Source organism: Engraulis encrasicolus, chromosome 11 (assembly GCF_034702125.1).
Source record: "Engraulis encrasicolus isolate BLACKSEA-1 chromosome 11, IST_EnEncr_1.0, whole genome shotgun sequence".
NCBI classification, from domain to species: domain Eukaryota; kingdom Metazoa; phylum Chordata; class Actinopteri; order Clupeiformes; family Engraulidae; genus Engraulis; species Engraulis encrasicolus.
This window is the reverse complement of record NC_085867.1, coordinates 14,488,598-14,502,321: the sequence shown is the minus strand read 5'-3', so window position 1 is coordinate 14,502,321 and position 13,724 is coordinate 14,488,598. Positions and strand designations below refer to the sequence as shown.

The 13,724-nt window shown below is 43.7% G+C and overlaps 3 protein-coding genes across 29 annotated transcripts in view; 2 read left to right on the top strand and 1 right to left on the bottom strand.

The window, feature by feature from the left end:
* Nucleotides 1–168: 168 nt before the first annotated feature.
* On the bottom strand, nt 169–4,325 carry mrps24 (mitochondrial ribosomal protein S24). Its single transcript, XM_063209973.1, has 4 exons — nt 4,210–4,325; nt 3,897–3,977; nt 3,409–3,520; nt 169–719 (listed from the first exon to the last, which is right to left on the bottom strand). Exons 1-4 carry the CDS (start codon nt 4,246–4,248, stop codon nt 436–438), a joined length of 516 nt encoding a protein of 171 aa, XP_063066043.1. The 5' UTR covers nt 4,249–4,325; the 3' UTR covers nt 169–435.
* Nucleotides 4,326–4,413: 88 nt separating this feature from the next.
* nudcd3 (NudC domain containing 3) lies at nt 4,414–12,382 on the top strand. The gene is made up of 6 exons (XM_063209972.1): nt 4,414–4,845; nt 5,354–5,703; nt 6,457–6,595; nt 7,419–7,562; nt 8,976–9,164; nt 11,293–12,382. The coding sequence occupies exons 1-6, from the start codon at nt 4,648–4,650 to the stop codon at nt 11,401–11,403; spliced, it is 1,131 nt and encodes a 376-aa protein (XP_063066042.1). The 5' UTR covers nt 4,414–4,647; the 3' UTR covers nt 11,404–12,382.
* Nucleotides 12,383–13,109: 727 nt separating this feature from the next.
* The window catches only part of LOC134457921 (calcium/calmodulin-dependent protein kinase type II subunit beta), a 122,603-nt gene continuing 121,988 nt past the window's right edge, over nt 13,110–13,724 (top strand). For all 27 annotated transcript variants that reach the window (XM_063209964.1, XM_063209968.1, XM_063209969.1 and 24 more), the window contains exon 1: nt 13,110–13,400. In XM_063209964.1, coding sequence (XP_063066034.1) covers nt 13,339–13,400 — 62 coding nt within the window. In that variant the 5' untranslated portion in view covers nt 13,110–13,338. The remainder of the gene's footprint in view (nt 13,401–13,724) is intronic.

The window sequence follows — 13,724 nt, the reverse complement described above, 5'->3', positions numbered from 1 at the left end:
CACATTTGCAGTTTACATTAACAAGTCAGTAGTATACTGTTAACTTATACCTCAAACCAACTAATGTCTTGCTGTATTTAAGTTGGTACAACATAACATGTCAAAAGTTTGACTCATAAGCCAAAATTACAAGGCTCTCCTCACTAGCAGAATTAAAACGAATTTCACTGACTTCCAGTAACATTTTTAATCCTTTCAAAGCAGAGTTTTTTTATGGACACATACACAATACTAAAGACAGCACAGAAAGAATATCCCATTTCAACTATTCTTATATACATTAAATTACATGAAATATGCTTAATGGACAACAGACACTTGACTGGTTCTGTCATTATCAAAACTATTTTTCCCCTTGGTGACTTGCCACTTCTGCCTGCCAATCAACTGGAAGTGGTGGTGGTGGTGGTGCTGCTGCTGCTTTCAGACGTGCAGTTACACATACTTATAAACTGCCCTTTGATCCAACGTCTGTATGTCCATCTTCACGGGGCACTTGTAAAAGTGGGAGAGCAGCGTTTCTGTGTAGCCAAGCAGGAAGTAGAACTTCTGGGGCGGCAACTTCTGAACCATCAGGGCGCATATATAGATGATGTTGCCGCGGCGTTTGATGACCAGCTCGTCGGCCAGGCAACCGTGGAATGTGCCGAAAATAAAACGGCGAATGAAGACATCCTCTAAGGTCCTGTCAGCAGCGCCTTCCTCCTCATGCAGATTACCTGTTAGGAAATAACAACTAGGGTTGTCAGTGGAGTTCAAGGCGCACCATTTGTGCTCTCTGATATAATAAAATGACTATGTAGGTAGGAAGATTACAAGACTCAGACGGCAAATTGTGTTTCACTTCAGGAGGGTTTGATGTTTTGTAATCTCCATGAGCACAGGCGCTACGCAAAACCCCAAACAGCAATATGTGTTGATTAGATGCAATATACAGTGAGGAGAATAAGTATTTGATCCCTTGCTGATTTTGTTGGTTTGCCCACTAATAAAGACATGATCATTCTATAATGTTAATGATAAAATGTATTATAATATAGAGAGACAGAATATCAAAAAGAAAATCCAGAAAATAACTTTGAAGAATATATTTTAATTGATTTGTATTCCATTGAGGAAAATAAGTATTTGACCCCTCTAGTCAAAAAAGACAAAATACTTGGTGGCAAAGCCCTTGTTTTCACATACAGATGTCAGATGTTTCTTTCAGTTAATGACAATGTTTGTGGGTATATTAGAAAGGATTTTTGTCCACTTTTCTTTGCAGATCATCTCTAAATCACTTAAGTTGTATGACTGTAGCTTGCCAAATGGGAACTTCTGTTCCCTTCACAGGATTATTATAGGGTTAATGTTTGGAAACTGTCTAGGCCACTTCATGACCTTAATGTGCTTCTGCTTGAGCTACTACTTCGTTGCTTGGGCTGTATGTTATGGATTGTTATCATTTTGGGAGGCTAATCCATGACCCACCTTCAGTCTAGTGGTGGTGGGAAAGATGTTGGCATGCAGCATTGTACGTTTACATGTCTCCCTCCATCCATTTCTTGACGATGTGAAGTTGTCCTGTGTCTTGGCCAGACAAACAACCTCAAAACATAATGTTACCACTTTCATTTATGATGTTGGAGAAGGTGTTGTTCTTGGGGTCATAGGCAGCATTTCTCTTCCTCCAAACACATAGAGTTGTGTTAATGCCAAACAGTTTGATTTTGGTGTTATCTGATTCCAGCACCTCCCAATCATATCCTAATCCAGTTTGACGTTCATTGGCAAACCTCAGGTGAGCCTGAACAGGTTCCTTCTGAAGCCGGGGTACCATACATGTACTGCAGGATTTTAATCCGCTGTGGTATCAAGTGTTTCCAATAGTTTTCTTAGTGATTGAGGTCCCAGCTGCCTTGAGATAATTTCCTAGCTCCTCCCATACAGTTTTAAGGTGCTTTATCTCCTTTTTTTCTGGTTATTTAATTCCCACAAGGTCAAATCTTGTATGGAACCAGAGACAGGCCTAAGATTGATGATTGATGATCATTTTGTATGTCCTAAAATTGGGAAGAAATGCACCAACAGTTTGCTCTTTAATATCCAGGAGCCCATTTCAGCCTTATTGAGTTCTAAAATCTTGTCACTGACATCCTTTGACAGCTTTTTGGTCTGTCCCATGTTGGCTAGTTTAGTTTGATTGATCGACTGATTCTATGGACTGATTCTGCCGATTCAATGTGTCTTTTGTGCAGGTTGTTATTAACAGGTGTGTTCAATTCAGATAACAAGTTGATTGGAAGTGCCATTTGATCTGCAGGATCAGAACTCTTAATGGTTGGCAGGGGATCAAATACTTATTTCCCGCAATTAAATATAAATCAATTATTATATATTCTTTAGAGTTAATTTCTGGATTTTCTTTTTGATATTCTGTCTCTCCATATTAGAATACATATTATCATTAACATTAAAGACTGATCATATCTTTATTAGTGGGCAAACCAACAAAATCAGCAAGGGATCAAATACTTATTCTCCTCACTGTAAATCAGAAGGGGAATGTCCATTTGCTTTTAATGATGGCTGTTAGGGATAGAAAAGGTTGTTTTTTTTTTTTAACACAAATCATTAACTAAAATGCAAAGTTGTGGTGGTAGGGACTAGGATAGAGGTGGACTGCCCCATAACTAGCTGTAAAAAGTTTCCCGGACAAATAAAAAATCCTGGCCACTCACTGTGTGTGTCTAAATGTCATGCCAAGTGTAACAGAGGCGAACTAGCAGTGTGGCATGGAACGTTAGTAAACCTCCCTCCCGAAGCCTCAATACAGTGCGGTAGCTTTGTGCTATCGGACCGGCCCTTTAGCTCTTGTACTGTGCCTCTCATTGCCGAACCCAATGCGTTGACGAGGTGGCAGCCAGGTTTGCGGCCCCAAGGGGGACGAACAGTGCAGAATACCTCTGTCACACAAGCATCACAAAAACAAAGTGGTTGTCGTGCCGAAAAGCGAGTCCCTGCCAGAACACGAGTGCCCTCATTGAAACCAATGACATTTTTTGAGAAAAAATTACACTAATTTTGGCAGAATGAACTACATAATTAATGAACTAAACATATGCTTATGACACATTACTCGTCCCCCACTTAATATGAGCTATTTGAATGAAACCGTAACATTTGTTATGACAATTCTTTGATTATTTTTTGGATATAATACTGAAATTGTGACCAGCTCTTTGTGGTACTTGCAGAAGGAATGCAGATGCTTTATTGATAGCTTTCCATATTAAATTGTGTCGGATTTGTCTGCAAAAACGGGTAAAAAATATCTGAAAAATTGGTCATTGGTTTCCATTGTTTTCAATGAGGGCACTCGTGTTCTGGCAGGGACTTGCTTTTCGGCACGACATGGTCACTTACTGCTGTGTGCAGACAGCCAGCCCTTGCGATGGCCGATCTGGTGTGGATGGAGGGCCTGCTCATAGGTCAAGGGTCGGTCCCCTTTGCCAACGCGGATACGAGCTGCCCGATTCTGGGAAAACAAGCAGTGAAGAAATAAAAGGCAGAGGGTGACAATGAGGGAGGAGGTTAACAATGAGGAAGAGAGTTGTCAATGAAAAGGTCTTGTGTGGACGCAAGCAGGCCCTAAGCTTATCAAAGATGAACAGATAACGCTGCCTCATCCTGGATGGCCCAGACATCAAAGAGAGGGCATGCAATCATTGGTCACTGTCATTTTCAATGTAAAATATAAAATGCAAAGTGACACAATACCATTAAAACAATTAAATAACGCATCATTTTCAAATGAGACAATTTAGTTATTGTACAAGTAGGCTATTGCATGAAATATTGCTCTTGGGCAGTGCCCTGAGAAATGGTGTTTTTAAACAGTTGGATGGTGGTACCTTATAACAGACAGCAGTGGAGTGAATTCCCCGTGCTCCTAAAAAGGGGGTGCCACCAATGGATAGTTGGCGAAGCGTGGCCTGTGAAGAACAACTTTCTATCATCAATCTGTTTACCTTCGAGACGGGGCATTTTAGTGGTCAATGTTTGTGCACCATGCTATTCACATGAGGAGCTTTATCCACTCATGGTTAAAACAGTAGCTCGATCCCACTAATATTTAAGACTAAAACAAAACAACACACGGCATATAAATGTGTAATATATATTGCATTACGTGGAAAAAAATAGCAAAATGCCCAATTTACTCACCCCTAATAACGCACACCGACTGGTCAAGGGCGCCGCCATTTTGACAAGACGTCAGTCACGTCACACATTTTGGGCTGGTAAATTTGTTTAGCTATATCAAAGGAGCTATTTGTTACTTATGTTTATGGCTGTCGTAGACAACGCGAAAATTAAGTATATATGATTTATCTTTGAATAGCTATTCAGTAAACATTTGTGCACAGTTTTCACTTACTTAATTACAGGAACTATTGTTTTATGACTACAGATTCCGTCCGTACGAGTATAGCTGTGACACATGATAGAAGCTCTGGAACAAAATAGACTGCCAGACCGTGCCAGACAGACCACTGCAGGCGAAGATATTGTTGTAGCTGGCGAAAATTTGAACTTTTAACAAGAGACAATCTTCATTATATTTCATTCAACACACTAGTTTTGTTGAATTCAACTTTAAAAATGTCATCACCGATAGAAATGACTGAAATGTATGATAACGCTTTACTTGGAATCCTACAACACGTTGGAAATATACAGGATTTCCTACAAGTGTACTTCGGATTTCTTTACCGAAAAACTGACTTCTACCGTCTACTTTCAAGTCCAAATGATCGTATGGGGTTTCCTCCTGGGGTAGCAGAGAAAATGGTCCTCAGAGTGAGTAACAAAAATAAGTCAAGTGAACTTTGACGCTTGGATGTTGTAGTTGACGTTGCCGTGCTAAGCATAGTGTTCATCGAGCACATCAGATCAGTTCTAAAACGGATCTAAACTGTCATTTAGTCATACAGTTAGCAATGAGTTGAAAAGTTGTCTCATCTTTCTCTGTATGACACTGAATAAGTTGCCCAGCTCTTCTACCAGTTTGTTTGCATTTTTTAAATAAACTGTACTGAAATACATGTGCATGATGGGAAGATGTCCAGGTCCTTATGAGTTTGACTTCCACTGTCATGATCCTTGACTCTTATGCACTGGGTAAATAAATCCCCAAAAGCAATACTGGTGAAGGGGTTAATGTTTTTTTTTTTTGGGGGGGGGATCGTTTATTTAACCAATGCATAATATTTCCAGCACTGCTTTGTTGTCCCAGACTTGAACTGCTGTAAGCTTAAGTCTGCTTGTATTGCTGAACACTGTTTGTGACATTCTCTTCTGTTATCAGACCTTCAAAACATTTGAAAAGGTTGCGGCCGCCGATAGAGAGCGAATGATGCAGCGTAGAGCTCCAGCAGCCGTTCAGGAGGTGGAGGTGCAGGCCGAGCAAGCAGGAGCAGGAGCAGGAGCAGGGGCCGCTGCGACAGCCTCTTCCAGCAACACACAAGAGGCCTGCCCCCCCTCCTCATCATCAGTCTCTGCTCAGTCTCCATCAGGCGCATCAGGTGTGTCTCCATCAGCCCCCCAGCCCGCAGCTACCTCGGCAGAGTCTCAGAGCAGCAGCAGCGCCCCGTCGTCAGGAGGAGACGCGGCTTCAGCTTCTGCCAGTGCATCAGCGTCAGCAGCCGCAGCAGCACCGTAAGTGACATTTACATTACATCACATTACACTTAGCTGACGCTTTTTATCCAAAGCGACTTACAGTTATTTAGGTACAGGGTATTGGTTACAGGCCCTGGAGCAACGTGGGGTTAGGTGACTTGTTGAAGGGCACTTCAGCCATGGATGAAGGTGTTGGTGAGGGCGGGATTTGAACCTGCAACCCCCTGATCTAAAGATTAGCACTCTAACCATTGAGCCATGGCTGCTGACATGGGTGCCATTTTGGTGTTCACATTGGTGTGTGCTTCTGGGCACTGACATTCCCCATGTTTGTCTTCTTTATAGCTTTACACGTACATACACATACATCAGATACCATATTAAGCAACCTTGGGTGTTTTGAAAGGCGCTATTTAAAACAGACGTATTTCTGTTATCATTAGTGACTATAATCTTCCATGTCAGTAGTTTTCAAGAAGAACAATTATTCACAGAATCTCCTGAAAACCTAGCAAAGAGCTGTTTTTGTTTTTTTATATATACTTTTGGGGGGCTTTTTGCCTTTATTGTTACGACAGTATAGTGAAGATTGTGACAGGAAATGAGTGGGAGAGAGAGATGGGAAGGATTTGCAAATGACCTGGCCCGGAATCGAATCCGGGTTGCCGGCATACCAGTTCCTGTGCCCTACCGTTATAGCCACGGCAGGGCTGCAAAGAGCCGTATGTGATGCACTGATTTCTGTTTCAAATTGAATACATGTTTGCATGCCTCTTGCTTTGTTTCTAGATCCAAATCTGGCGTCCCGAACAACCCTGACATTGACAGTTACAACGGGGCAGTGAGGGAGAACTACACTTGGTCGCAAGACTACAATGACGTGGAGATCAGGGTTCATGTTGAGAAAAATATCCTCAAGGGTAAACAGGTAAGCTGACACTGTCTTATTTTTTTTATTTTTTATTTTTTTTACATCTTGTGGCTTTACGCAGAAGGCTGACTAGTCAGCTCTTGCCAACATGTGTGGTCTGGCTGTGGGCGGCAACAATCTTACAAAAACTTTTGTGTCCTGATAACTAGATAAACAAAGAAACGGTATAGAAACACAATAAGAACAACAGTTAACATTTAGATAGGACAGGTTAAATGACTTATTTTCCACCCACTCCCCCAAAAACACAACTTATATACCCCATCTACTATTTACTACAAAAATCCAACAATAAGACATAGTTGAACATGTTAAGGCCTTAATTAATAGTAAATGCGCAGTGCTGCCTTGCATTCAGAATCTTGTTTGTCAGTGGTATGTTACGCTATACAGTGCTATGCAGTGCTATGCAGGTTCGTGTTAGTTGAGAAACAGCTCATATGCCTGTTTACTACAGTGAGAGTTTGCCCACTAGGTAGGTCCTCATCGCGCTGACATGGGCATCAGGGAAGCAAGTCCACATGGCCCAAGAATGGGTTCCGCATTGGCATGACAAAATTATGAAGATAAGCAGGGTGGCCTCACAGGGGATGTCATACTGTTGGCATTGTGTCAATTTTTAATCACCCTTGTTTTCACAGTCAATGCCATACTATTATTTTTTCAGTCACAGGTTATGTCTTTTCTGCTAGTAGCCTAAAACAAACCCAGATTATTTACTAAATGGCCCTAAAGATCTCTAGCTTTCAAGACATAAGTTAAGGGAAAGGGGGTTGAAAATCAGGGAATAATATTGTGGTTTGGTTGGCTTTGCTTTCAGGTGTCTGTCACCATTCAGTCAGAGAGGGTGCGCGTGGCGGTGAAAGAGGGGGCGTCGGAGAGGGTCCTGATGGAAGGACCACTCTGTCACAAGGTCAACACAGAGAACTCGCTCTGGAGCCTGGAACCTGGGCGATGCATTGTGGTAAGTAAAGATTTCCCACAGCACTTTGTAGTTAAGGTGGACACTGGCCACCTTGACCACAAACACCTATCACCTTGACTAGGTCCCCTGGAAGTATAAAGGTCTTGAATACGTATGAGCGGCCATCCGGATACTTTGCTCGTGAATGTTCGCTACGCCCCGTTTTCAGGGAAAACAAACCGAATGTCTCATTAACTTACATGCTACATCGGCTAGCCTAAATGAACACAGTCCATGCTTTAGCCACGGCTGTTTGGCTATATCATTTGAACAGCCGGCAACACAACACATTTTCGACATGTTTTGCGTGAACAACGCTAGTCTACAGGTCCTTGTCTTTCGTTTATTTTTTCCCCAACACCACCAATTGACCTGCATTGGCTTTCCCCCCAATGTTTTCCCCTAAAAAAGGGAGTAACGCACATGACACACGTCATGCCATTCATGCGTATTACAAATGTAATTTCTGAAGACTCTTTATGAGAGAGAGAGAGAGAACCACAAACCTAATGACCTGCCTGTTGTCTGGGTGGGAGTGCTGATTCAACTGGAATGACCATGTCCTCTCCTCGCCTCTCCTCTCATGGGGGATCTAGAAGTGCTGCGTCACCATCATCCTGCAGGGCTATAGTGACAGTTATGGGTCTTGGCTCTGCAGCTCTTTTGTGTCTCCCTCTCAGTGCCAAGGTGATCAGGCTATTAAAGCAACGCTGTCTGCATTGCGAGTCTATGAATCGCCACATATTTCTTTTTTCATATACATTGGAAAATACAGCAAATACTCACAGAATGTACAGCGGTAACCCTATGGTCTTCTATGTATCGCAATTATTTAGTATGGGGGTATTCAGACTGTGTGTGTGTGTGTGTGCGCGTGTGTGCGCGTGTGTGTGTGTGCGTGTGTGTGCAGGCGTGTGCAGGCGTGTGTGTAGGCGACGGCGTGTGTGTGTGTGTCCATTGATGCGTATGTGTACTTTATGTGCCTGTGCATTGCTCACATCCTACTGTGTGCTCTCCACACTACTCCAGTTGTTGTTGAGTAAGTGTGGGGAAGTGTGAAGGACCTCAGTATTATCGTGTGCGTTCGTGTGTGTACGACAGTATGACCTGTTCATGTAGTAGGTAGGCATTACTCCTGCCCCTGCCATGTGCTCTCTCTCTGTCCTCCAGACGTGGTTGAGTAAGTGGCTGGAGGTGCGGTGCAGGGCATTGGCAGTGTTACTGGGCTCGTTCGTGATGAAGCAGTGCTGCGCCGCCGACCGTGCAGGACGCATGCGCCATGCAAAATTATGATGCCTTCTGGTTAGAAAATGCACTGAAATGGCAAAATGCGCATGCGTGCTGCGCAGACTGCGCAGCAATGCGCCATGGCGATCGAGCTTATTGTATCTGTGCTCTCTCTCTCTCCTCCAGGTGTCGCTGAGTAAGCTTGGGGAGGTGTGGTGGACGGCGGTGCTGAAGGGGGAGCAGGAGATCGACATCAACCAGATCAACCGCGAGCGCTCCATGGCCACGGTGGACGAGGAGGAGCACGCCGTGCTGGACAGACTCACCTTCGACTACCACCAGAAGCTACAGGGCAAGCCCCAGAGCCACGAGATGGTGAGACCGACACACACTGCTCTAATCCAGTGGGTCTTTACCTGGGCTGCGGGCAGGGACTCACTAGTTCGACGCCCTTTCGTGACTTACCGCTTACGTCATACGACCCTAAACCTAACCTTAACCCTAAACCTAACCCTAAACCTAACCCTAACCTTAACCCTAACCCTAACCTTAACCCTAAACCTAACCCTAACCTTAAATCGCTTGTTTGAAATGTTTGATTACCATGTGAAGTCACGAGAGGGCGTCAAACTAGTGAGTCCCCTGCGGGCACCCCCTGGGGGTGCGCCAGAGGTTCCAGGGGGTGTGCAGAATTTTGTTCGTGTTGAGGTTGTGACCAAAACTCTGCCTAGGAACATTATAATTAGGCTAAATCGAAACCAAATTTAGAGATGTTTTGGTCCCCATTTAAAGTCATTAAGGTGTTCATTAATGTCTCATGCAAGAATCCTTGTAATTAATCACTCAAATCATTTTTTAGTGCGTATACACGTGTGTGTCGAAGTTTGGGTTCGCGTTGCACGGCTTATGTTGGGCACAGGTAAGGGGGTGCTTAAAGAAAAAAAATGTTAAGAACCACTACTCTACTCTACTCAACCCCATTGTTCTTCAGTTGACTAGCTGAGGATAAATACTGTAGACCAGAACGTACAGGGAAAGACCTGGAGCCACAAGACGGTGACGAGAATACACTGTACTCTACGTAACTACAGTAGCTTAACCATAACCAACCCGACAAGACTAGCCAAGTAAACTAGCCCCACCCGCCAGCGGCCAAAATTATTTTTGCCTGCGAGTGGGTCTAGCCTCGGACAATGCCCCAATGCCCTGAACAGACTAAATATTCACATTTATTGTCACATTTAGTCTGGCTTGTCACGCTAGGACAAGGCACAGAGCCAGGAGGTGGTGAGAGCAATACACACCACTCTGCTTTACTCTACTGATCTTGAGTTAGCTAGACTAGCAATAGAGTAAATAGACCAGAAGCTACAGAGCGAGCTGCATTGCCACAAGATGGCAAGACCCCCTAGACCACTCTTTACTAAGCTACCTGTAGATTTTAGGTGCGTAGAATTAATACACCAGAAACTTCAGGTCAAGCAGCAGAGCCACGAGATGGTAAGACCCCCCAGACTACTCTTTACTAAGCTACCTGTTGTTTTGAGGTGCATCGGACAAATGTCATGTTTGCATTACAATTAAGTGTATTCTATACTATTCTATAAATACACCAGAAACTCCAGGGCAAGCCGCAGAGCCACGGGATGGTGAGAACAACGCAACTCACAGCTGCCCACTTAACTAGCATAGGGTAAATACTAAAGACCAGAAACTACAGACAAACAGACTGCTCTTCAGTGAAGTGGAGTGAAACTTCAACTTCCATTGTCATTGTGACACAGCACTCCACAGCACACAAGTGCACACTGCACACAATGAAATTGCATTAATGCCTCATGCGTGCAAGGGGGCAGCTCCCAATGGCGTCCCAAGGGAGCAGTGTGGCGGGACGGTACCATGCTCAGGGTACCTCAGTCATGGAGGAGGATGGGGGAGAGCACTGGTTAATTATGCCCCCCACCAACCTGTCGGGTGGGAAGTCAAACCGGCAACCTTTGGGCTACAAGTTTGACGCCCTAACCGTTTACCCATGACTGCCTAGGTAATTGACTAGCCCTGCTTTGTGGAATACACCCCAGTTTCCTAGCTTAAGAAAAATAAAGTATGACAGAGCTAATCTCATGTAGCGGTAGGTGAAATGCATTGTTAACTCCAAAAAGTAAAAAGCAAACCGTATTCACAGTGAGAAGTGATGTTTGATTATTCGCTCTGATCGAATTTAGCTGCCTCCCTCGCACCTTCATTACTGAAGGCTTATGCACAGGGACACCTTGAGAAAGTATGTGGCTGTCAATCTATCTACTTCTCTCTATCTACCTGTCCTTATTCAGACAATTGTTCAGTTTTATCAGCTTGAATATATCAAATGTATCTGTCCGTTTGTCTGTCTGTCTAGTGTCTCTCCTTATCTGTCTCTCTCTGTTTAGTCCTTCTTTTCATTCACTTGTCTGTCTGCCTGTGTTTGAGCATTGTCTTTTCCTCCTTTTCTCTCTGTCTGCAGAAAGTCCATGACATGCTGAAGAAAGGTTGGGATGCCGAGGGATCCCCCTTCAAAGGCCAGCAGTTTGACCCCACCATGTTTGACATCCCTCCCAGTGCCGTGCAGTTCTGATCACAGAGAACCGGATACACGTACAAACACCCGAATAAACCAACCAGTAAATAAATAAATAAATAAATAAGCAGACCTACATCAGGGGGTTGTGTGGAACACAGGTTTGTGAGCCACTCCTTCTAGTAGGATAGAGCTCGGAAAACACTGCCTCGTGGCGTGTGACGAACCAGCTCTTATTTAAATGCCAATAAAAGAGGCGACGCTGGAGTGAATGGTAATGACATGGCTTTGGCGGGTGTCTGGCGGGATCTCCCTCCCTTTAGGCATGATGGCACCTGTCTCTCTTTTGTTTAGACGAGTTACGGTTACAATTACAATTCAATGTTTGCTATTTCTCTCTCTGTCTCTCTCATGGTCAGTTCTGCGTCAGTGGGAGGTGTAAGTACAGTATGTCTTGGAAGCTGATATGGGAGCTGTGTTTGCAGTGATGGGCAGAGGACTGTCTCATCTGTCTCATCACAAATGTGCAGAGTTGTATTAAGTAAAGTACTCCTAGAGATGTTATTACAACACTAGTGGTATGATATGACACGGTTTCAAATTTGTAATATCATGCTGTTAGTTTTGTAATTACATGTGTAAGAGTACTTCTACTTCTACTTCATACAACTCTGAGTGTGTGTATGTTTTATGTGTATGTGTTTTTGTTTTTAAATTGTATTGTATTATTTTTTCTTTACCCCCTTTCCAAACTGAGTGCTTTGTGATGTACAAATAATAAAGTAAAAGGAAAACCACCAAAGTTGAAATAGAGTGGAGAAGTGGAGGAATCTATAACTTAATAGAAATTAATCTCAGTGTCTTATGAAGACCAAAGACAAGAGACCGGTGGTTCCCAAGTTGTGAAAACCCAAGCTAGCCTGACACTGGAGGGTTTTTCGTACAGTCAAGGGTTTACTTTTGGCACAAGGTGATAGTTTGTTTATTGTTTTGCGTGCCTGGTTTGAATAAATGCAGGTTTCTGTTTAAATGTGAATTTGTCTCTTTATTGTGTGTAATAAGCGTGTCAGTCAGTACATTCAGGCTCAGCATACAAATGTCAGGGCCCCCTCGCTACCAGAGCTGTAATGAGACATTTCTTTTATGTCTACTAGCCTACTTCATACAGTTGAGCTGTATGAGTAGGCTAGTAGACATAACATAAATGTCTCATTAGGTACGATGGAATAGCTGGTGTAATAACTATTGTAATATAGTGTACTAGTGTTGTAATGTCATGTCTTCTTCATATACACACCGCTGCATGCTACTGTGCTTTGAAGACTTCATCAACCCTGAGCAATACGGAGTGTATCCAGAAGAGGACGCCGGAAACCGATAACGTCATAGCCGCATCTTGTAGCAGTTTAGGCAGCAGGGTGACGAGATGCGTTGGATCATTACCAGACCAGCGTCGTTTAACTTCCTAATTACAGTAGAAGGGTGTAGCATCATGGTGAATTTACATAACATTGTGCAATGACTTGATCAAATATGGAATCTATCACACACACTGTTGATGCGCATTATGCTTCGCGTAAAAGTGCGCTGACCTGCGGTGATGCACTCTGTGCTCTCCAAATAGATGGTCAGCGAATAGAGGACCCCTCAGCTAATGAGCTACGGTGCTGCATGTGTCAGGTCCATGCATAGATCAGAAGCTACACTCCGCCCTCTGCCGAGAAAGCCGGTGTACTGACGGAGGAGTCGGCGGATATCGAGTGTATTGCAACTGAACTAATAGCACACACTTGGAGAGGGGCTGGGAAGGCGACCAAGCTTCAGCGTCAGCAAACCTCTCCTTCACTCAAAACATTTACTTTTTGTAGTTATTATACCCCAAAAGAGCTGTCAGCGCGTACTTGCGTATTTACTGGGGAATAACTTAAGTGTGTGGATCCAAAGGTGGAGTTGAATTTCGGGTAGCCTGGAGCCGCGTTCAAAGACGGAGACATGGCAACGACAACCTGTACACGTTTTACTGACGAGTATCAGCTATACGAGGAACTCGGAAAGTAAGAATTTGTTTCAAATTGTTATAGTTGTGTTGCCATAGAATGGCCTAACAGTCATTTTGGAATGTACTGAAGCTTTGCATATTAGTCTGTGCGTTGGTGGGGAAGGCAGAATGAATAATGCGGGTGTACTTCAGCACTTTCTCAATCCTTGAAACACTCTTAAATGTTAGTTGGTGTCACCTAAAGGTTGTTGTTATTAAAACTCAGTGAGCCCACGCAGTCCAGAGACTTGGTTTTAGGCGACAGTTGCTGACACTGTTCCCCACCACCAACCGCTTCCACACCTCCGACTGACAAGGCAGGCTGCAGCACCAGGGTCTC